The 22,212-nt window shown below is 43.8% G+C and overlaps 1 protein-coding gene across 1 annotated transcript in view; it reads left to right on the forward strand.

The window, feature by feature from the left end:
• LOC120372433 (synaptotagmin-like protein 4) overlaps window positions 1-22,212 on the forward strand; it is a 62,013-nt gene that overhangs the window by 34,223 nt on the left and 5,578 nt on the right. The window contains exons 7-16 of the mRNA XM_039489576.1: window positions 443-1,555; window positions 3,052-3,150; window positions 5,250-5,341; window positions 6,132-6,233; window positions 8,096-8,265; window positions 10,377-10,479; window positions 12,534-12,695; window positions 13,554-13,632; window positions 14,650-14,749; window positions 18,199-18,404. Coding sequence (XP_039345510.1) covers window positions 443-1,555; window positions 3,052-3,150; window positions 5,250-5,341; window positions 6,132-6,233; window positions 8,096-8,265; window positions 10,377-10,479; window positions 12,534-12,695; window positions 13,554-13,632; window positions 14,650-14,749; window positions 18,199-18,404 — 2,226 coding nt within the window. The remainder of the gene's footprint in view (window positions 1-442; window positions 1,556-3,051; window positions 3,151-5,249; window positions 5,342-6,131; window positions 6,234-8,095; window positions 8,266-10,376; window positions 10,480-12,533; window positions 12,696-13,553; window positions 13,633-14,649; window positions 14,750-18,198; window positions 18,405-22,212) is intronic.

Below are 22,212 nucleotides of genomic sequence, written 5' to 3' on the forward strand. Positions count from 1 at the left end.
CACACAAAACATTAACCCTCTAGCACATTATGTCAAAGACAGGAAGCAGGGAGAGAAACCCTCTGACTAAAGCTTTTTTTGGATCCCCCAGTGTGTCATATGTTGCCTGTTTGGCTTGTAAACTCCTCAGGGTTAGGACCTGTCTTCTGTCTCTTGTACAGCACTAAGCACACTGTTAGTGCATCACAAATAGTGCATATGAGTCCAAGCTGTGCCAGCAGTGCTGCTTACCTTGCTCACAGGGGCAAACTAGAGCTGGGTGGGGTTTTTTAATTTTTTGTTTTTGAAACTTCAAAATTTGAGCACGGGGGGAAAGGGGAAGGAGGGAATGCTGGCCACTTCTCCAAAATTTTCTCCTCTTCTTTTTGATCAGCTGTAGCACAAACCTTCTGGTGAGATGTAGTGAGCTCTTGGAATAGGCTGTGAATGTTTGTTTTTGTAGGTCATGAAGTACCTCTGTCGCCTGCCAAACTCGCAGAAGAGGATATGGTTCAGTCCAGTTACTCTTCTGGGGTGGAGGTTCCTGATGTGCTCAGTGGCACCCCAGCAATGCACAACGTTCCCCCCAAAGACACGAATATTGCCAGCAAGATACCAGTCAAGAGGAAAGCAAGCAAAGGCCTGTTCAGGTCAGAGATTCTTGTGAATCACACAGAGCAGACTGAGGGCAGTCATGCAAAGAGAGAGTCACTTAAAAGCTCAACATTACTGTCTGGAGAGGAAGACAACAATCCGGTTCTGAAGCAAGGAGCCAACTATACCATCTCTTCCATGAGCAATAAAGATGAGGAAATTGGCCTAGATCGTGAACAGTTCAAGAACCTGAGGAACTTTTGGGAGAAAGGTGCAGATACTGCAGGTAACGTTTCAGAGGAGTCCTTTGAAAAGCCCAGTGTGGTAGGGTCAAATGGGAGACCGTTCACGTTGAGTCGCTCTCTTTCTGTACAATCTAATCAAAGCCAAAATGGTGAAGAAAAGTCCAATGTCTCCATGAAAACCAGAATTCCCTATAAAAGAACAGTGACCTTGTCATCTAGTGAAGATGAACCGTGCTATGTAGCCCATTCAAGAAAGGGCTCAGCCTCCTCTATGGCCAGGTCTACATATGGCAAGAGCAAAGGGGCCGTGGTTACTAGAAATAATTCATTGACTGAAAGTAATGGGAGGCAGGAGGAGGAGAGAAAGACACAACGCTGCTTGAGGAGATCCAAACTGCCTGTGCGAGTGCCTTCAATCAAAATAGAATCGCCCACGAAAGAGGGGCCCAGCAGCACATTTGAACCAGAAACGCCTGCAGATGAGTATGTCATGCCTGAAGAAAGCAGGCGCAAGGTGGACTCATTGGCGTGTAGGATTCAGATATTGATAGAACCTGTACATTCAGACAGTGATAGTGATAGGGATAAAAGGTCTGATTTGGGCATTCAAGAAAACATGGAAACTAATGGAGAGCTCCCTGAGGTTAAGACACATGAGCCTGCAGACAACCTAAGGTCCAAGGAACCAGCCATGGAGAGAGAAGCGATTCAAGGAACTGACTCAGCTATATTCTCAGGTATTGAACTCCACCTGTATCCCTTATGAAGTCATAACAAGTAGGGTTTTTTTCTACTTCCCTGCATATTCTCTTCCCTAAGGCCCTTTCCCCCCTTTACTTACTGCATAAAGTTTTAGTGCTTGTGGAATGTGCCAGGTTAACAGCTTTGAAGACTGACAAGTCCTCTGTTTGGCCACAGGTTTGTTGTAGAATGGGCAATAGTACTGAACAGTTTCCTCACGTCACCCCACCAATGGACCTAATCTCTGACTTGGAGTCACCTAATCTGTGGAGGAGGACAGTTCAGTCTGTCTGCTCACTCCACTCTCTCTCCCTCTCTGGAGGCTGCCATCAGAGAGATTTTACCTAGAGATTTCATGTTAATTCGGTACATGCATGTCCTTGTATAAGGCAAAAGGTTTATTACAGGAAACGTTTGTTCTTCCCATTGAATTGTTGCTAGAAATATCAGACACCAGAATGCCTAATTTAGTGCGGTGGTTATTTGAATTTTTTGCTTTGGTGATATGGAAACCTCTCCAGCAGCAATTGAATTGAGGCCACCAAACAGTGTTCAGATAGTAATGACTTTTGGGCATTTCTCAGGCCTCCAAGATTTTATCCACAATTAAACTTGTGTACAAAATTGCAACCACAACTAATTGCGCTGCCATTTTTCATCTCTCTGGATTTTTATACCCTGCTCCTCCTCCGGTAATGTTGCTTTGATGTGCCTAACTGCCTGAGGGGTGAGTTTGCCGCCCCGTAGCACCCATCGAGGTATGCAAGCAAAGGGAACTGTGCCAGCATGTAATGGAAGGTGGAAAACAGTACTTGCAATACTGGAGCTGTTTTTCTTAAAATGTGGGCTGTCTTCCTGTGGCCAGTGACAGAAGTGGAAGGCTCCGAGTTTCATACGCAGTCCCCCTAGCCACATTCTACTTTTATCACGGCCTAGAACAGTACCAAGTTAGGATCTAGTTAAAAACATTTTCTTTAAACTTCCCCTACCCTTATTTTTAAGTCTTGCTGCCATGTCATGACTTGTTCCCTGTTTCTCCTGACAGAGAAATACTGAGTTGCAATTTCAGTGAATAGAAGTGTTCGATGTAGGTACCAGGCAGTTTTTCAAAGATATATTTAAATTTTCTTTGTCTACATGTTATCACAGGAATGATCCTGCCAGGTGTTGTGTGGGAAGCTTTGTGCCTGTGATGGGCTATTTTGGTGACTAGATTAATCCTTTAATTGTTTGCCTTTTCCATGATGGAAATACATTTTTGTTTTGGGGGAGATTTTTCAAAGGCCCAAATGGCTGTTAGATGCCTGCCTCCCACTGAAAGTTAGGTGCCTAAACTGCCACATGTGCTTTTTAATCTCCTCCTCTATTTAATCCAGTTAGTGTCCTAATTATTTAATTAACACGCCAACAGTGAGACCCACATGCCCTGGATCTATTGGTTTTTTTTATTCATTTGCTTATTTTGGTGCTTTGGTTCTTAATTTTATTCCAGAAGACGACGAGGATCAATCCCCTGTTGCCATGGCTCTGGCACGAGCGAATAGCGCTAATCTAGCCAAGAGCATGGTGAACATTTACACAACCAGTGAGAGTGAGTAATTTCTGTCTTTCCTCTTTGTTTTACGTTTTCATAAGCTCACACTTTATGGCCTGGATCTTGCAGCCATTGGGTTCTTGTACGGGGACTAAGCAAAGAATGTTTCGTCATCAAATTAGAAAGCTGATTCACACCCCGCAAACCTCTAACCAAGTTGATGTTCATCTTTGGCTTGTCATACGTTTCCCTAGGTGAAACCTTGGGAGAGCTTCAGTGAGTTGGTGAAAAGGCTGTGCGTTGGCAGTCCAATCAGTGGCATAATGGGGGTGGGACTATGGCAGAATACAGATCTGCTGGCTGCAGTCCCTGTGTTGGGGGAGGCTGGAAGAGGTGATGCTGCAGCAGGTCCCTCCTACACACTGCACAGCTCAGTTATTTGGCCTTTGCACAGGGGACCAGGATTTCAGCCTCTATTTTAAGATTGCTATGAAGTTTTGTTCAGAGCCATAAGCTCTGAAGGTAGCAAAACCAACTATGTAGTGTTGTTTTGATGTAATTTGTTTGCAAAATAATAAACCTGGAAGGAGGGTTGGAATCAGCAGCTTATTGTGTTCCAGTTTAGAGGTGAAAATGACTTGTAGGTTGCCATAGTGCTGAGAGAGTGCTTCGGCACTTTGATCATTGTAGCTTGGTAGGATGTATTGGCCTTCATGACTGATACGTTTTGTGTGTGTATAATCTTAAAATCAAGCCCATTGTTTTGGAAAGGGGTTAGTCATTGGAAAGAAGTTTAAACAAGGATCAAATAGGTTTTATTTAACTTGGCTGTTTAAATACCTAGCCCTCTTTTTTTTAACATGGTACACTTTCAAAACTTTTTTATTTTATTTATTTATTTATTTATTGTTAATGCAACAGGCTCTTTTTTCCCTCCCCCCCATCACCGTTTGTTTAATTTTGAAGTTTAGCTCCTCCCCCTGAGATGTTGCCATATGTTCTGGAAAACCAGCTAGTCAGTGCCAATGCAGTAACTGATTTTTGTTTGTTTTTGTTTTGTTTTGTTTTAATGTTAATAAGAATCGGTGCAAACCATGTGTTTGAAGACTGACCAAAATCTCAGGACCAAGTTCTGCTCCTAGTTACACCGGTGTAAAGCAGGAGGAACTGAGTAAATTCAGTGGCGTTTCCCTGATTTATACTGGTGTGACTGAACTTGTCGTTAGATGTCCGTGACCAACATCGCTCTTCTGAACAATAATTAAGGAGTGAGATGCCTTTTTCCTTCCATATCTCATGCAGCCTCAAGATCAAATTAGATGATGATGATAATGAATTTGATAACTTATGATCTGATTCAAGGCCCACTGAAATCTATGAGATTCTTCCCATGGACTTGAGTGGGCTTTGTATCAGGTACCTACATAACTACAAAGAGAAAGTTGGATTCAAAATAAGCATCTGCCTGTCTTTATCAGAAGGGGAGGGATAGCTCAGTGGTTTGAGCATTGGCCTGCTAAACCTAGAGTTGTGAGTTCAATCCTTGAGGGGGCCATTTGCGGATTGGTCCTGCTTTGAGCAGGGGGTTGGACTAGATGATCTCTTGAGGTCCCTTCCAACCCTAATAATCTATGATTCTATGAAGTATTGGAAGGAGAGCATATACAACTCCTAAATTGTAGGCACAAACACTTAGTGATTTTTTGCAAACAGTGAATACTGCATGCAATACACTGAGATGAAAATATCAGAAATGTTTGTTTGTGTTTACATTCTATCCTAAATTAACAAGGAAATAAACTATTGTTCAGACTGAAGACAGTGAGTGACACAATTCTTTAGGTTATTATTTAAATTAAATTAGCCGCTAGAGGGAGTTGACATACTCCAACAAATATAATGAAAACCCATTGAAAATAGTACAGAAAAGTTAGCTAAAAAGTATGCAGGGATACATTTCAACTTATAGGGCTAAATTCAGATGTGAAGTAAGTGGGTAGAACTCCAGTGATTTCCAACATCATTTCCCTAGGTCATCCCAAGCCCTATGTACAGTACATGCCACACTTAATGGAAACTTGGGTCTGTCTTCATTATGTTTTCCTGCTTCAGCCCGTAGGACAACTTGTTGCCTTTTTTACCTTTTGTGCCTACAGCGTACAATAAGCCGCAAATGATAACTCACCAACTTCTTGAGCCCGAACGAACCAAAGAGCTGAGCAGATCCACCCCTGTCCTTCTATCTGAGGTAGGGGTCTGCGTGTAGCCCAAACTCCTCCAACTTTAACATGAATCACATCTGCTGAGAACCTTCATCTCAGTAAAATACATGGTTACAAATGCTCTTTTAAAGTGTTGATTAAACCACAAACTCTGGAGATGACCTCTTGGAGCACTCACTGGGCCAGCCTTACTGGTGGGCAACTACCCAGGGTGCTGTGGTCAGTGGGACACTGTGGTCAAGGAGCAGGGCAGGCTTGGGGTGCGAGGCCGCAGAAGGGAGCTTGGGGCAATGGGGTGGGGAAGGCAGCGAGTGCCGGATGGGGAGCCTGTGGAGGCAGTGAGGACCGGGGGAGTAGGGTGGGGAGGCAGTGAGGACTGTGGGGGAGGCAGTGGGGCCCTGGGGTGCCAAAATACAAGTTTGCTCAGGGTGCCATTTTCCCTAAAGCCGGCCCTGAATAATTCTAAACTATGCCTTAGGCTTGGGAAGTTGAATCAAAAATCCTTTTTAACAGAAATAGTCCTGAAGGATACCCAGGACTTCTCTCCTTGGTCATTCTCCCCCAAGCTGTAACATTGTGGTGATCCCTTCAGCAAGGGAGATTGCATGCAGCTCCATTGGTTGTCAATTAATGATGATCTTTCAGTCGGTCCGAAGGAATATCCCTGAGGAGACTCCCTGCATTACATTCCTTTTAAACCTTCTTCTAACCTGCATCTGTCTCTAATGGGAGTCTGCTGAGCTATTGGTTTTTCTGCGTAGTGCTTCAGAGTGCTCGGACCACAGTGTTTAAAGATGCTTGTTACTTTCTGCGCAGACGGAATCGGACACTGCTTCAGAAATCAGCTTCCAGTTTAACAGACACAAAAAGACTCCTAGCATTGGCAGCCACTCCTCTGACATGGCATCAGTCTCCTCGGTAGGTACTTAATGGGCTCATCGTGCTAAAAAGAGGTTTGCAGTAGGATGCAGTGACGCTGCATTTAGTTCTGGTGCTATGGCACCTGCAGTCTCCCATTATTTCTGGGCATTTGTTACTGTGAGGTGGAGGATTGCTGTAATGATTGTATTTTCTTTTTATTATTTGTTATAGTTTGTGTTTAGAGGCCCCATCCAAGATCAAGGTCTCATTATGCTAGGTGTTATGCAAACACAGAATAAGAAAAATAAACTCTCCTCCAAGCTATTTACAGTCTAAATAGAGAAAACTAACCATGCAGTGAGAAAGGAAGGCTTATTACCCTGGTTTTATGGCTGGAGAACTGAGGCACAGATTAAGTGACTTGCTCACGGACACACAGGACATATGTGCCTGAGCTGGGAACTAAACTCAGATTTCCTGAGTCCCAGTCCAGTGCTCCACCAGTAAGACCATCTTTCCATTGCCAACAAATTGGAGGGAGTTCAGAGAAGCACAACAAAAATGGCACTGAGGGAAGATTACATGATCTAAATATGTTTAGCTAGGTGAAGAGAGGAGTATGGGGAAGGTATGTTGGGTGGGGATTTTTAAAGACTGCCCTAGTGAGTTCAGGAACTTTCAATAGGTCTTGTGTGTCTAACTCATTAAGGTGCTTTAGAAAATCCAATTCTAAACTCTCTGCTGGGGTAAGCCAGTGCAGCACCTTAATAGGGCAGTGAATTTGGCTCCCAAAACTGAGAGGAAATATTTAGGGGATTCCTGAGGGGTAATGGAATGAAGTCAAGAAGGGAGAAAGGGGAGGCTGAATAGCAGGGAAAACTCCCTATAAATGGGAGTGGAATATTGCCCAGGGGATGTTGTGAAGGTTAATGACTTGCTTTGTATCCTGCAATGCCATCAACATATGCCTTCAATGAATCGAAGTAATTGGTGTAATGGAACTTACTCTTTGCTTGTGTGTTATTTCTGCCTAATCACCTGCTCCTACTGAAGGCAATGGGATGGGCTGTTGTTTTTTTTAAAATGGAGGCCCAGTGCCAGTGAGCATTTGCACAGCTGTGTTTGAGTGCAGAAGACTCTGTAGGTGTCTAGCTATCCATTTCTCTGTGCAGATGCCCAATTTGTACGTGCAGTCCTGGCAACCAGGCACACAAAGGAATGTATCTCACAGAACATCAGCTCCTCAGAGCAGGGGTTTGTCTGCCTCTTTTTTTTTTTTGTACAGCACCATGCACATTGAGAGTGCTCCAACAGTATAGTAACAATGGGGCTAATCCTGAGGTTCTTGCTCAGTTTTTCATCAGTCCTTACTCAGGTGGGGCATTCCCTGGCATCAGTGGGAATCAACCTGAATAAAAACTGCATAACAGTTGAGTAAGGAGCTTTGGGATTTGCCCCGATAATTATAGATTTATGTGTAATGAGTTCTGGTAGTCTCAACTTATTTCTGTTCTGAAAAATCCAGTGGTGATATTGGGTTAGAATACCAGACAGCTGTCCTGATGTGTGCTGGGGTAAAATGGCTCATTCACTCTACTGTGGCCAGGCAACCCAGCTACCCAATTCTCAGAGCGCTTTGAGATCTTGGGATGAGAAAAATTCTGTGTCATTTGGTGAATTTAGACATCCAGTATTTCCAAAGCACAGCCCTGAAAGAGTATTCCCATCTGCGCTCCACAGGGGATTGATCCCACCGCCCTTACCCACATGAATTGGGCCAGTGTTATGTTGGTACCCATGAGCCAGCTAAGATCAAGTGCAGAGTTTTTTGCTGTGAATGTACTTTAATTGTTGCCTTTTCCCAGCATAACAAGGCTGCCTGCCTTACTAGCACTAACCTCACTCTTCTGCCCGGACAGGTAAGTGGTAGCGTTCTCAGCGTCTACAGTGGTGATTTTGGGAGCGTGGATGCACAAGGGACTGTTCAGTTTGCTCTGGATTATGATGAGAAAAACCGAGAATTCCAGATTTATGTTGCCCAATGCAAGGACTTGGCTGTGGTGGATGAGAAGAAAGGCAGATCTGACCCGTGAGTGAGGCTTATTTGTTTTGGTTTTATTTAGAAATTGCCTGATCGCTTGCCCTAGGGGAATCTTGCTTTACCTGTTCAATACATTTCTAAACAGAAAACATTAGTTTCCTCCCTACCTCTTTCAGATTTCTCTCGTTGGCTTGGCAGTACTGCTTTACTGGCTTCCAGCCTTGCACTAACTGGAATCAATAAGGGATTTGCCACTGACTTAAATTTGAATGGGATTTTGAAACTTCAGGCCCTGGTCATGACAGGGGCTGAGCACCTGGAAATCGTATTGAAGACAATAGGGGATGTGGGTGCCAATGTTCCCTCTAATTTTTTTACATACATATTCAGAATGAATTTTATTATGTGCACCGATATGGCAGTGATGTGTGGTGGGGGTGGGGCTGAAGGGTTTGGAGTGTGGGAGGGGGTTTAGGGCTGGGGAAGAGGATTGAGGTGCGGCGTAGGGTGAGGGCTCTGGCTGGGAGTGCGGGCTCTGGGGTGGGGTCAGGGGTGAGGGGTTTGGGGTGCAGGCTGCCCCAGGGCTGTGGCGGGGAGAGAGGACTCCCCTGAGCCCTCTCTCACCACAGCAGCTCTGAGGCAGGGACTGGGGGCAAGGCGCCTCTCCCCATCTGCTTGATAGCCTGCTGTGCAGCCGCGCAGCTTGGAGAGAACTTAGATGGGTGCATGATACTGCTCATGCGCAGACACTGGTTTGTTTTGATTCCTAGAGACCTGTGACAGGTAGTGGCAAAACCACCATCACAATATTGTAAACACACATTTGTGGATGTCCATGATTCTCCATCATGTGAAGCTGAAAAGGATAACGTCCCTTTTAGCTTTGTAGGAGCTTCAGTGGAATGTCTTCTAGATTCTACAGCATAGGACAAAACCCACAATACAATTTTGGGGGAAGGGGAAATTTTAAGAAACACTTTTGGTGCGATGCACAAGTAATACTCTGCTGTAGCAAATTTTGAACCCAGAAATGTGTACGTTCCTTCTGGTGTACAGGTGCCCCATACACTGAAAGGAAATCTATCTATCTGCATATGTGGCCCCATCACCATAGTATCTGAATAACTTGCAAACATTAATACATTTTCCTGTGAGGCGGGGAGAATTATAATCTCCATTTCACTGATGGGGAGCTGGAGCACAGAGATGGAATGACTTCACCAGGAGTTTGAAGCAGAGCTGGGAATTGAACCCAGGTTTGTTAATCCAGTACCCTATCCATGTGATCATCCTCTGTCGCCCAAGCAATAACACACAAATTTCCCCCACGTCTATGTGCCATAATCCTGACCTGGAGGTGATTACTTCTGAGAGTGAAAGGGTAGTTCCTTTCTCAGGCAAATTGCAAACACTGTATTGGCATGGCAAGCTAGACAGGCATTGCCAAAGCACAAAACGTTCAGAAGACCTCCCATCCCTCACCTTGGGCCTGCTGCAGATCAATACAGATAATAGAGCATTTGTCCAGGATAAAATTTAACAGTATGTTTGGGGTATAGTCTCCTGTTTCCATTTTGTGCCTTATCAATCCTTGGCCTCTCTGTGGAGAATGCCTAAAAAAGAGCACTTGGGTCCTAATTGTAATGGTGGTGGTTCTGATGTTGGTGCTTCTCGACTAGCAATTGGATGGTTTCAGACAGTGGTAGCTTCTGATTACCACCAACACAGTTCGGACTCAAACATGACAGGCTCAGTCCCCTTGGGACATCCCATCTGTCCTCCTCTCTTATTTCACCCTTGCACAATGTCACTGCGATCTCGCACGTACAGATATCTTATGGTCTGACAGCTGATCCGTTACCCCATTTACTGTTACAGAAAATGGTCTCTAGTGCTTTCTAAATCATTACCAGTTTTACATATTGGCTGGAGAGCCACCTGCTTCTGGTTTCATTAGAGTTCGTCCATCTCCACTGAACGGTTTATAACTTCACGCAGAAGCCAAGTGAATATTCTAACAGGTTTCTTAGTTTTGTTTCCAGATTGCCAACTCCAGGTCTTTTGTTAGCATAAATTCCATGTAACTGTTCAGAAATCTCCCATGTTTGTTGGAGCATGGCAGTGGGGAATGTTACTCAGCTGGAGTTCTCTCTTTCCAGGTATGTCAAAACTTACCTGCTCCCAGACAAAGCTAGAATGGGCAAGAGAAAAACCTCAGTGAAGAAGAGAACAGTGAATCCCATTTACAACGAAGTGTTAAGAGTAAGAACATTTTTTGAAAAGAGCTTTATTGTAGCACACCTGGAACTCGCTAGCAACACTCAGGGCTAATCCTTAGAAGTGCTGAGTACTTGCAAGCCCCTGTTGACTTTACTCAGAATTGTGGGTACTCCTAACCACTTTGGATCTGGCCTCAAGCTTGGTGTCCCCTGCAATGTCACCGAGCCTTCCTCTAAGCAGGTTAGCTCCGTGACTGAGAAGATAGCCCAGCCACCATGCTCAGTCATGCTTTGACCTCTAGGGTGAGGCTGCCAGCAAGGATACTATATTGGGTTTTGTGGTGTGGCTAGATAAGTAGAAGGAGCTGGGCCTATACAGCTCACAAAAGCAACATTGGATAAAACTCTTGTGTGCATTCTGGTGACCGTTAGTCCTTTATAAATGGTAACTACTGAAGTGTCACATCCCCTTTTATGAGGTGAGTAATTATTATTAAACCCTCATGGACTGAGGAAATTAAGTTTGGTTAAGTGACTTGACCAAGACCACAGAGTGAGACCTGTCAAAACCGTGATGAGTACTCAGGTCATTAGCTGTCAGGCTTGTGTGACCACTAGCCCAGGCTATCAAACAGCCTCTCCTCATGTCACCTAATCATTTCCCTGCTATTGCAGGAGCCTCAGGCACTGGTGCATCTCGGTCCTTCCTATTCTCTGCCTGTGGCACATAATAGACTAGTCTCGTGTGGACTATAACATTTTGGTCTCATTTCAGTTGTTGGGTTTTGTGTGGGGTACTGGGTGGTGCTGTTGGCCTCTGATATACAGGAAAGCAGAATAGATGATCTGTTGGTTCCCTTCTGCCCTAGACACTGGCAGCTTAGCAAAGGACCCTGCTCATGTGTAGGTCCTGGCTTGGAGGAAGCTTGTGCTAGTGACCCTAGTGCCATCAGTAATGTGTTGGGGTGCCACTGTTCCCACTGCATAAATAGGTCTGGGGTCCTCCAAAATATCAAGGGACTTATGCATGAGGGTTTTACAGACCCCAAAGCCTGGGGAGGAGCTGGGTGGGGAAGGAGAAGGGGTGGCTTGCGGATAACTGCAGATCTTTTGAAAAAATCAGTGGCTGGTATCCAGCCCTGTTTGGGTTGCACTTTCAAGGCTCTTTGCAAGAATGAAAGGCTACACATTTACTTTAAACAAACGGAAAAAAAGTGGAGATTAGCTAAAACCTTTCCTTAATCCCCAAAATCAGAGATTTGAGATGTTGCCAACCCTCATGACTTTATCATGAGTCTTATGATAATTTGGTGGGTTTCTTAAAGCCACAGCTACTGGAGGCCTGTGATAACATGAGAATCTCTGCTTTCTCTTAAAGGCAAAAAACTCTAGTGTTCCTGGTAAGAACACTAGAAGGAAAATTTGAAAATGTAAATCATAAAGGTTGTAAAAGCAGAGGGCCAATAAAAAGACCCCCATATGTATTCTCTCTACAAATCTCATGGCTTTTAAAGCTAATCTTATGTTTATTGGGAGGGTTGACTGTTTAGGATTGGCAATACTGGGGACTGGAAGAGGGAGTTTTAATGAGTTCTGAGAGCCCTATGACAAGCTGTGCCCGAGCTATTTATTTCCTCTATCCTGCACTGGCTACCATTCATAACATGGGAATATGCAGCATTCACCACTATGATCTTACTGATGAGAGCTTGAAGGATTAATTAAAATTAAAAAATCCTTTTAAATAATTCTTATAAATGTATTGGGGTATCCTTATAAAAACAGAAGTCGTTGTTTCCCTGCTCCCAGAAAAAGGCATTAGCAATATCTGAATGGAGTATGAAGCAGCACAAAGCTAGGCTGACACGAGATTTATAATTTTCCAAAGAAGGGGGGGCCCAATCCTTCGAAATAGGCACTGAGCTGGTTTCTTTTTTGGTTTGTTTTCTATAGGTTCGTTCTTTTTTGGGCTGAACTGAGACAGGTTATTACTTTGTGTTTGCAGTGATGAAAAATTAGGTCTATCTTAAAATTATATTTAACCTTCAGACAAAAGCAAAATATTTTGAACAGTCCAACCCTCTTTTTCTCCTCTAGTATAGAATAGAGAAAATGGTATTGCTGATCCAAAAATTAAATCTTTCCGTGTGGCACAATGATCCACTGGGGCGTAACAGCTTCTTGGGAGAGATAGAAATAGACCTAGCCAGCTGGGATTGGAGCAACAAGAAACTCAACTGGTACATGCTGAAGCCACGGGTAAGTATGTCTCAGCTGGTATCCTACTAAATGTGTTAATTTTGCTTGAGAGTTTCTGATCTTTAATATTTTGATAAAATATTCTGAACTCGATATCTTAAGTAACAGCTTGACAAAATGGCACAGCACCAATGAAAGGACACAGCTCTCCACCTGGAAATGTGGCCTTTGGGGCTGGAGTGGGGCATCAGTTGCAAAGTTACTGTAACTGCCCAATGTAAACCTGGGATCTGTTAGTGTTTCATCTGATCTCTAACTGCCGCAGTAGAATGAGAGCAGAGAGGCAAGACTCAAACCACATAGCAATTTCAAAAGCAACAGTTTACGTTGCACCTGGAAATTAATCGGCAAGCGGTCCAGGCAAAGCAAAAAGTGTCATTCTATTTGTGTTTTCTTGACATGCTGCATGGAGGAGAAGGTTATTAGAACATCTCGATGCTCCAGCCTCTTTCCTTATATAACTAGACATTGCAACACACCCTGACAGTCAGATAACTTGGGTATCAAGTGACGATTGACTTGTTGGTGCCTCCATGTTGAGATGCCCAGTTTGAGATCCCTTTCAAGAGGCCTGATTTTCAGAAAGTAATGAGCACCTTCCCTCTGAAAAATCAAGCCCCCTTGAATGTGTCTCAAGCTGGATTCATAAAATCACTGAGGCTTTGCTTCCTCACTTTATCTGTCAGAACCCAAAGGCCCCAAACTGGTTTGGGAAGAGCCCTCCCCTGAGAACAGACTGCCCCAGGCATGAATACCTAGGACAATCTGTATGAACATCCCTACTGATCTTAAATGCTGCCGTGTATTTTGTGGTAATACAAGCGCATGGTTAGCCTATCCTGGATCTTTCTTTTTCAGAGCCTTTCTGCTATTAATGGTGTGGATCATCGAGGCGTGATGAATCTGTCTATTAAATATGTCCCACCAGGAAGCTTAGGTAAATATATATTTAATACGGTAAGAAGAATTATTGCCTGTGCCTAGAGGGCATGCAGCTTGCAACCCAGTCTATTTAAGGCCTCATTAAAGGATAATCTCATTAACACAAGAGATGGTCTTTGTGATTTGCATGAATGAAGAACCACAGGTTGTGTATGGGTTGTGCTTTAATCAACTCTTTGCTGTTCATTGCTCAGCTCTGGGTTAGACAGGAGCTTGGTCTCACTCAGTGCACTCTGCCCACTGTTTTAAGACAGCAGTGCTGGCAAGTTCTGAATGGAGCCCTGTTTAGACTTCCTCCACCATGGGGGCTGGTAGCTGCAACATGGGGTGTTATAGAGGGAAAGGGGATGGAAATCCTTCTGTGTTAGTCTTGGGTGGAGATGAACTCCCAGGACAGGGGCACTTGGCAGACTGAAACATTGGGCAGTGGTTCTGTAACAAAAGGAAATGTTCATTAGCCAGGGGACTACAGTCTGCCTGGACCTCAAAGGAAATCTTTCTCTGAAGGGGGAAGAGGGGGTGTGGGTAGGCACTAGGACAACAGCAGATTTAGGATGAAATGAGCAGAAAAGAGGATAGCAAAAGAGTACATGGGTATGTTCTATCTCCCCTCAATAGTGCAGATCAGGCATCTACTCTCTTCCATGCTGCAGAGACGTTTTCAGTCCTGCCAGTGCCTCTGAGCACCTACTGTCTCCACCTCCCAAGCTGCTACACCGCCAGACTGTCCTGATAAAATGGTTCTTCTGGGGGTATAGCACCTTCTGTTGGCCCGTGAGAGGAAGTGCTGTGTCTTGTGTCTCTTAGTAGGAGCATTTCACTGGGACAAACAAGCTGATAAGCAGCTGCACACCAGCACAACTGGTATCTAGCCGCTCTGTGTTGCGGGAAGTAGGGGGCAGAGTTGGGCCCTGGATCCACCCCTTCGCACTTTAGTGAAGGAAGCTGCTCCTCTGCTTGCTGACTGCTATTAGGACTTGATTGAAAACGGTTCTATTTTCTGAAATGGCAGGTCCAAAGAATCCTTCATCTGGGGAAGTTCATATCTGGGTCAAAAACAGCAAGGACCTCCCACAGTTGCGCCCTTCTGGAGTTGACTCCTTTGTGAAATGGTAATTGTATGAGCTTTTTCCCATATACATAAGTGAGGAAGATCTTAGTTTAGATGCAGGGTTCACCTACACACCTTCCTGGAGACATATTTTTGGAGCTGTGTTTCCTCTAATGGTCATACCTAGCAGTGCATCTCTGGACTATAAATAGCCGCACGCTATCTCATGTGCAGTGCTCTGTTCTCTATGATCATCTGGAGTGAATTGCCTTTTGTTGTTCATCATAGGGCACATCCAGAAGTCCTTACTCTGGGAAAATTCCCACTGAAATCAATGGGAGTTTTGCCTACGTGAGGATTGAGTAAAAATGGAGGGAGGACCTCAGGGTCTGACCTTGTGCGTTCAGGTGAAATTGAGAATTGTTTATCAAAGGACATGTGCACGCACGTGGCACAGGGAGGTAAGGGAGGCTTGTCTTTGTATGCTCCTTTTTGTGTGAAAGATTGATATACCTAAGCTGCGTGGCTGCACCGCTCTAATCCTCACATAGATTTCAGAACCATAGTTTCAGTCTTGGTTTCAGCAAAACCTGTTCTAGTTTATAAAGGCAGCTGAGATGAGTGAAGTAGGTGTCTTTTTTGTTTTGTTTTGTTTTTTTGTTTGTTTGTTTGTTTTTTGTTGTTGTTGTTTTGTCTTTTCAGGGGGTCATGTTGGATAGTCAACTGAACATTAAGGGACTCTGGGGCAAATATTTGAGCTGTTGTGGATTGGAGTGCTGCCAAAACCATTTTAAATGTTTTCTATAGAGCCCTAGGTCCCAAATAAAAGTGATTACACAGAACTTTACCTTGCTTTTTTCTTACTGAAAGATTTTTAGCCTACTTGTTGGGGAGACAAATGTGAGCAAATGAATGTTAAAATCCCAAACAAGATGAGAAATAGAAGAAAATCAAATATATTATTATTTAAATTTCATGAATTTAAGTCCAATGTCACAATTTTTTTAGCTTAAATAATGACTTTGGAATGGTTGAAGGTAGCACTGCTGGAATGGTAAGGATATCATCCCCAAATGGGGGTTACAGTTGAGGAAAGGGATAGAGTTAGGGGTCAGCAATGGGGACAGCAGAGGGCCTCAGGCTGGGGTTAAGGTTAGGACTTTCAGGGGTTGCCCAGCTACAGTTAGGCCAGAAAAGGGCCCTGGGCTACGATAAGGATTAGGAATGGGGTAGGCAATGGCTCCAGGGCTAGGGTTAGTGGAGCCAGCAGGGGGCCCCTGGCTAATGTTAGGATAGGTGGCAGAGGGCTCAGGCTTGGTTTAAGGTTGGGATCCGTGGGGCTTGCCTGTCTACAGTTAGGTTTGGGGCTGGCAGAGGGTCCCAGGGCTAAGGTTAGGACTGGCAGAGGGCTGTTGTGACAATTGGGCCTACAGATTTATGCTAATTTGTGAGTTCAGCTGTGAACAATGAGTGAAAGTTCATGAAGTGTCACAGTAACCTGCAACAACAAATGTTGTTATGGGGAGAGTTGCAAAAGGAAGACAGACTGACTGAACTGCTCCAAACAAAAAGGCATACTGATATAACTCAAGGACTGTGTTATGCTTGGTAAACAAGACCATGTGCGATCAAAATTGATGCGTCAGAAATTAGGCCTAATTGGTGGACAAAATAGTGAAAGGATGGGCTGTTCCTTTGGGGGGTGGGGATCCTTTTTAAAAAAAAATTTGGAAGGAAAAATTGGCTACTGGAGTGAACTTCACCATCATGCCTGCCACCCGCACCATTTCCTGGGAACCCAGGCCCTCTTTATTCTAATACTAAGAGTTATCCTGACCAGACTGGGTCAGAGAGAGGAAGAAAAATGACATCCCCACCTCTGCTGGCTTCAGCTAAATCCTGAATACCAACTGCAACATGAGACTTTGTCCCCCTTCTTTCTGTTCTTTTCCTTCCCCACCTTGTTCTCATTCCTGTCTCTCTCTCCTTCTGTCTGATAAGAGTCTGGCTTAGTCAGCTAAGACTGTATATTTTGCAACACTGCTGAAAGCCTGTGAGCAGAAAGAAGCAGTTAAAAGCAGTGCCCTAAGCAGCTTGATGCTGGTACAAGTTTGCCAATCTCAAAATTGCTGGTAAGACTGTTGTGGCAGGTTCAGTTACAGAGACCCCCTCGGGACTGTCACCTGATGTGCTGAAATTACCTCTGAGCCAGTTTTCCCTGCCAGCTTGGGACTCCAGAACCCTGCCTTGTTGAGCCAGACACGCTAGCCTGTTGCAACACAGACCCAGGTCCTGGGTCCACGCCCCCAAGTCTGCAGACTTTAACCAAAAACTGCTCAGCAAGTTACCTATCCCCAGTTCCCAATGGGGTCCAAATCCATTTTACTCCTGTATAAAGGTTATACAGGGTAAACTCATAAATTTTCCACCCTCTATAACACTGATAGAGAGAGATGCACAGCTGTTTGCTTCCCCCCCCCCGGGTATTAATCACTTACTGTGGGTTAATTAATAAACAAAAGTGATTTTATTAAGTATAAAAAGTAGGATTTAAGTGGCTTCAAGTAATAACAGACAGAACAAAGTAAGTCACCAAGCAAAATAAAACAAAATGTGGCAGTCTATGCCTAATACATTTAAGAAACTGTTTACAGGTAAATCTCACCCCCAGAGATGTTCCAATAAGCTTCTTTCACAGACTAGACTAGATATGGTTAGGGTTTGGATCGGTAGCGCTTTCCAGGCTCGGGTTTGGATTAGAGCCATTAGGACTGGGACTGGAAGAGATCTGTGGTCTAGGGTTGTGGTTGTGGCCGGAAGAGGGCCCAGCCTAGGGTAGGGCTGTGGCCAATGGGGGTCCTCTAACCAGGCTAAGGTTTGCACTGGTAGGTTTCACCATGCTAGGTGTAGGGTTGGGGCCAGTAGGTGTTTGTTTTTTGATTGAGGCCAGTAATTGTACCAATGCTACTATTGGGTGTATTTCTTGTAGGAATCCCTAGGCTTGTGTTAGGGTTGGATCCTGTAGGACTTTCAGTCTTGTTTAGAATTTGTGCTGAGATGTGATCCAGAATTACTATTAGGATTGCTGCTGGATTATTAAGTATCACAGTAGTTGAGGTCTTGTGCTAATGTCCGTTCAAGACATGGTTTATTTTAAAAAATCAAATTTATTTTTTATAAACATAAAATGAAAATGGATAATTTTTATAAATGCTCACCAAATCTTTACCAAAACCATCAAATTTTAAAATAGAGAAAATTCTTCATGAAAACTTTTACTTTTAAGATGGAATCTTATGACAAAAAGTCTGTCATTTAAAACTTTTGACTATCTAATGTCTCTAGAGACTAGTTGTTAAATTGAGACAAAATTTCCCCTAAGCTCACAGTTGAGGAGTCTGTGGACCCAGGAATTTGGTTCAGATCCATCCTTACCAAAAATAAAACCAGAAAATAGTTTAAAAATGTGTTTTTCTGCATTACATGATGTATTTTTTTCTCCTCACTAAGCTACGTGCTTCCAGACACCAGTAAGAAGAGTTACCAGAAGACCAGAGTTATTAAAAGAGACCCAAACCCTGTTTTTAATCACACTATTGTGTACGATGGGTTCCACACAGAAGATCTGAAAGATGCCTGTGTTGAGCTGACTGTGTGGGATCATGAAAAACTAACCAATCACTTCCTCGGAGGGATCAGGCTGGGCCTTGGGACAGGTAATTGGATCCTTATTTGAGTCAGTAGATTTTTATTTATTTATTTTTTTAAAACTAAATTTTGTTGATTATTGTCATCGCTCTACTAAGCCATCGAACATGATGGGGTCTTCCAGGTCAGCTTCATGTAGGAGGAGACATCAGTGACGAGTGTGGCTGTATTCAAAGTGTAATTTAAATTTACATGCACACACCAGTCCTGGGTCAGAGGTGGTCACAAATGGCATGCTGGCAAACCCCTCTTTCAGGAATCTCAGCCCAGACACCAATATCCCTTCCAATGTTTTCATGGGCTAAAGTGGGATGGTGCTGCTCCGGGAGGGTGGGGGAGTTGCAGAGAGCTTGTCCTACACTCACCCTGATGCAGTAACTTCTGTTGCAAGGGGCTGGCTGGGCTCTGCTCCAACATTCTGAGCATGTGCCAGGCTCTGAGAGGGGCCAGGAAAGGCCCATGGGGAGGCAGACGTGGTCTCAGAGCAAGGAGCAAATTAGAGCACAGGAGGAGGGGAAGCAGGTTGCAATGCCTGGAGCAGGGAATCAACCGGCCAGCTCAGCAAGACTGGAGCCATTTCAACCAGGACAGGGGGTTTTATAGGTGAAAGCAGGACAGTCCTGCAAAACCTGGGACTGTTGGGAGGTCTGCACTAATACCTGGATCCTAGGAAGCAACTCCACCCCAAGAACTGGCTCTACTTCTGTTTGCAACAGCTCCCCCAAATAAAGTGCAGCACTTCTCCATTGTCTGAATAGAGCTTGCACATTAAGAAAAAACTTGTGTATCAGCACCACCGGGTAACTTCTTCTATAACAATATATTGAAATTTACAAGTCAGACCAATAATGAATACCTTACAATGGCGTTGGATGCACACTGGGTACTCATGGTGCACAGTCAGTGCTGAGACTATGCTAGCTGGAAATAAAGCACAAAATGGAAAAGTGTAGTCTGCTGGACATAAATATTATTAGATTTATTTGGATCACAGTAGTGCCGACAACCCCCCACTGAGATTGGCACCCCATTGTGCTAGGTGCTGTATAAACATATTAAGAGACAATCTCTGTCTCAACGTTTACAGTCTAAGGCCCAAGTCAGGCAGGCACTTAGACATGTGCCCAACTTCAAGTGTGTTATTTTGGCAGGATTACGACTCTTAAAGTCAGGGACATGCTGATGTATTCTGCCAATTGGCTCCTAAATAGACCAGATAGACAAAGGGTGGGATATAGCTGATGTCCATGTTTCTGTACCAAGATTTCTATATGGACGTCCATTAGAAATTGTGTTTTCTGACACAGTGCTTCGCTGCCCTTCACTTGGATAGTCGTCCTTTGTTGCCTCTTCGCTTCAGTTTCCATCTTACTCCCCCCCACAGCCCTTTTCAGGGGGCGATCTTCATAGAATCTTACAAATGAATGGCTGGAAGGGACCTTAAGAGCCATCAGTCCAGCCCCCTGCTCTGAAGTAGGACTAGACCATCCCTGACAGGTGATTGTCCAACAGATTCTAAAAAAACTTCCTGTGTTGGGGATTCTACGGCCTCCCTTGGAAGTGTGCACCAGAGCTTAACTGCCCACTCTGTTAGGTTGTTGTTTTTTTCCAGTGCCAAGTAGAGTGGGACAAATACCTCCTGTATCTTACACATGACACTCCTGTTCATATGCCCCAGAATGACATTAGCCTTTTTTTTTTAACTTCATCACACTGTTGACTCGTATTCAATTTGTGATCCATTATAATCCCCAGATCCTTTTTCAGCAGCATAGCCAGCTAGCAGCTAGTCCCCGTTTTGTAATTGTGCATTTGTCTGTGGGGGTTTCCTTCCTAAGTGAAGTATTTTACACTTATCTTTATTGAACTTATCCGGTTGATTTCAGAAAGATTTTTCTAATTTGTCAAGGTCACTTTGAATTCTAATCCTGTCCTCCAAAGTGCTTATGGCTCCTCACAGCTTGGTGTCATCTGCATATTTTATAAGCCTACTCTCCACTCTATTATCCAAGTCATCTTGCCTTTAACACACATAGTTGACCTAAAAAATGTTGCCTCCTAATGCAGAGATTATAATCAACATTATTGATGCTAAAGAAATGAATTCCATTCTGTTAATCTGTTCTGTGCCTTTTTCCGGTGGTGCTCGTTGTGGGTTAGCTTGCAGCATGTCCCACATTTAGGCCTTGGCAGATTTTATTTTTCTACATGAAACTGTTAAAGTGCAACAAGTATAACTCACAAAGAACTCTAAACTGCATTCATTTATTATTAGACCAGGAAATTGTTACAGGAGGCCTTGCTGAGAGGGAAGAGGCAGAGGAAATTTCAGTGGGTTATAATACAGGATGAACAGTTCCCCAGGGGTTGTTTTGGAAAACATTTGTAGCAGTTGGAAGATCTTCCTCTCAGACCTACTTAACAGTGTGGGACTTGCCAGCACACCTTCTGTTTTCTGTCTCCTAACATGTCACCAAGAGTGTTATGAAGTTCCCAACTATGAAATAGCAGCTACAACAAGCTAATAAACAGTTTCTAAAAATACCACATTCAGGATTCACAGTTGCCAATATGATATGGTTCAAATTCAGACATTTCTCTGGTTGGCAGTGTTATAGAATCATAAAAGTATAGGACTGGAAGGGATCTCAAGAGGTCATCTAGTCCATTTCAACCCCACCCCCATGCTGAGGCAGGACTAAGTATATTTAGACCATCCCTGACAGTCATATGACTAACTTTGTTTTTAAAAACCTCTAGTGATGAGGACTCCACAATCTCCCTTGATAACCTCTTCCAGTATTTAACTATCCTTATAGTTAAACATTTTTTCTTACTCTCTAACCTAAATCTCCCTTGCTGCAGATTAAGCCCATTCCATCATGTCGTAACTTCGGTGGACATGGAGAGTAATTGATCACCATCCTCTTTATAACAGCCTTTGACATACTTGAAGACTGTTATCGGGTCCCCTCTCAGTCTTGTCTTAAGACTAAACATGCCCAGCTTTTTTAACCCTTCGTCAGAGGTCAGGTTTTCTTCACATTTTATCACTTTTGTTGCTCTCTCCAATTTGCCCACATCTCTCTCAATGTATGGTGCCGAGAACTGGACATGGTATTCCAGCTAAGGCCTCAGTTACCTCAATTAGCCTTTTTTTGCACCTGCATCACACTGTTGACTCGTATTCAATTTGTGATTCACTATAAGCCCTGAATTCTCTTCTGCTATACTACTGCCTAGCTAGGTACTACCTATTTTGTAACGTTGCATTTGATATTTTTTTCCTTACTAAATGCAGTACTTTGCACTTGTCTTTATTAAATTTCATCCTGTTGACTGCAGACTAATTCTTCAATTTAAGATGATTTTTAATTCTAATACTGTCCTCAAAAGTGCTTGAAACCCCTCCCAGCTTTGTGTCACCATCCACAAATTTTATAAGCAGTCTCCTCTCCCTTATCCAAATAATTAATGAAAGTATTGAACAATGCCAGACCCAGGACTGACCCCTGAGCAATCCCACTATATACACCTTCCCAGTTTCACAGTGAACCGTTAACTACTCCGAGGATGATCTTTCCACCAATTGTGCATTCCCCTTTTAGTAATTTCAACTCAACCACATTTCCCTAGTTTCAATAGGAGAATGTCATGGGAGACTATGTCAAAGCCCTACTAATATCAAGATCTGTCGAGTCTACTGCTTCACCCTGTGCACTAAGCCAGTAGCCTAGTCAAAGAGGGCAGTTAGGTTGGTTTGGCATGATTTGTTCCTGACAAATCCATGTTGGCTGCTACTTATCACCCTATTAT

Source organism: Mauremys reevesii, linkage group 9 (assembly GCF_016161935.1).
Source record: "Mauremys reevesii isolate NIE-2019 linkage group 9, ASM1616193v1, whole genome shotgun sequence".
Classification (NCBI taxonomy): domain Eukaryota; kingdom Metazoa; phylum Chordata; order Testudines; family Geoemydidae; genus Mauremys; species Mauremys reevesii.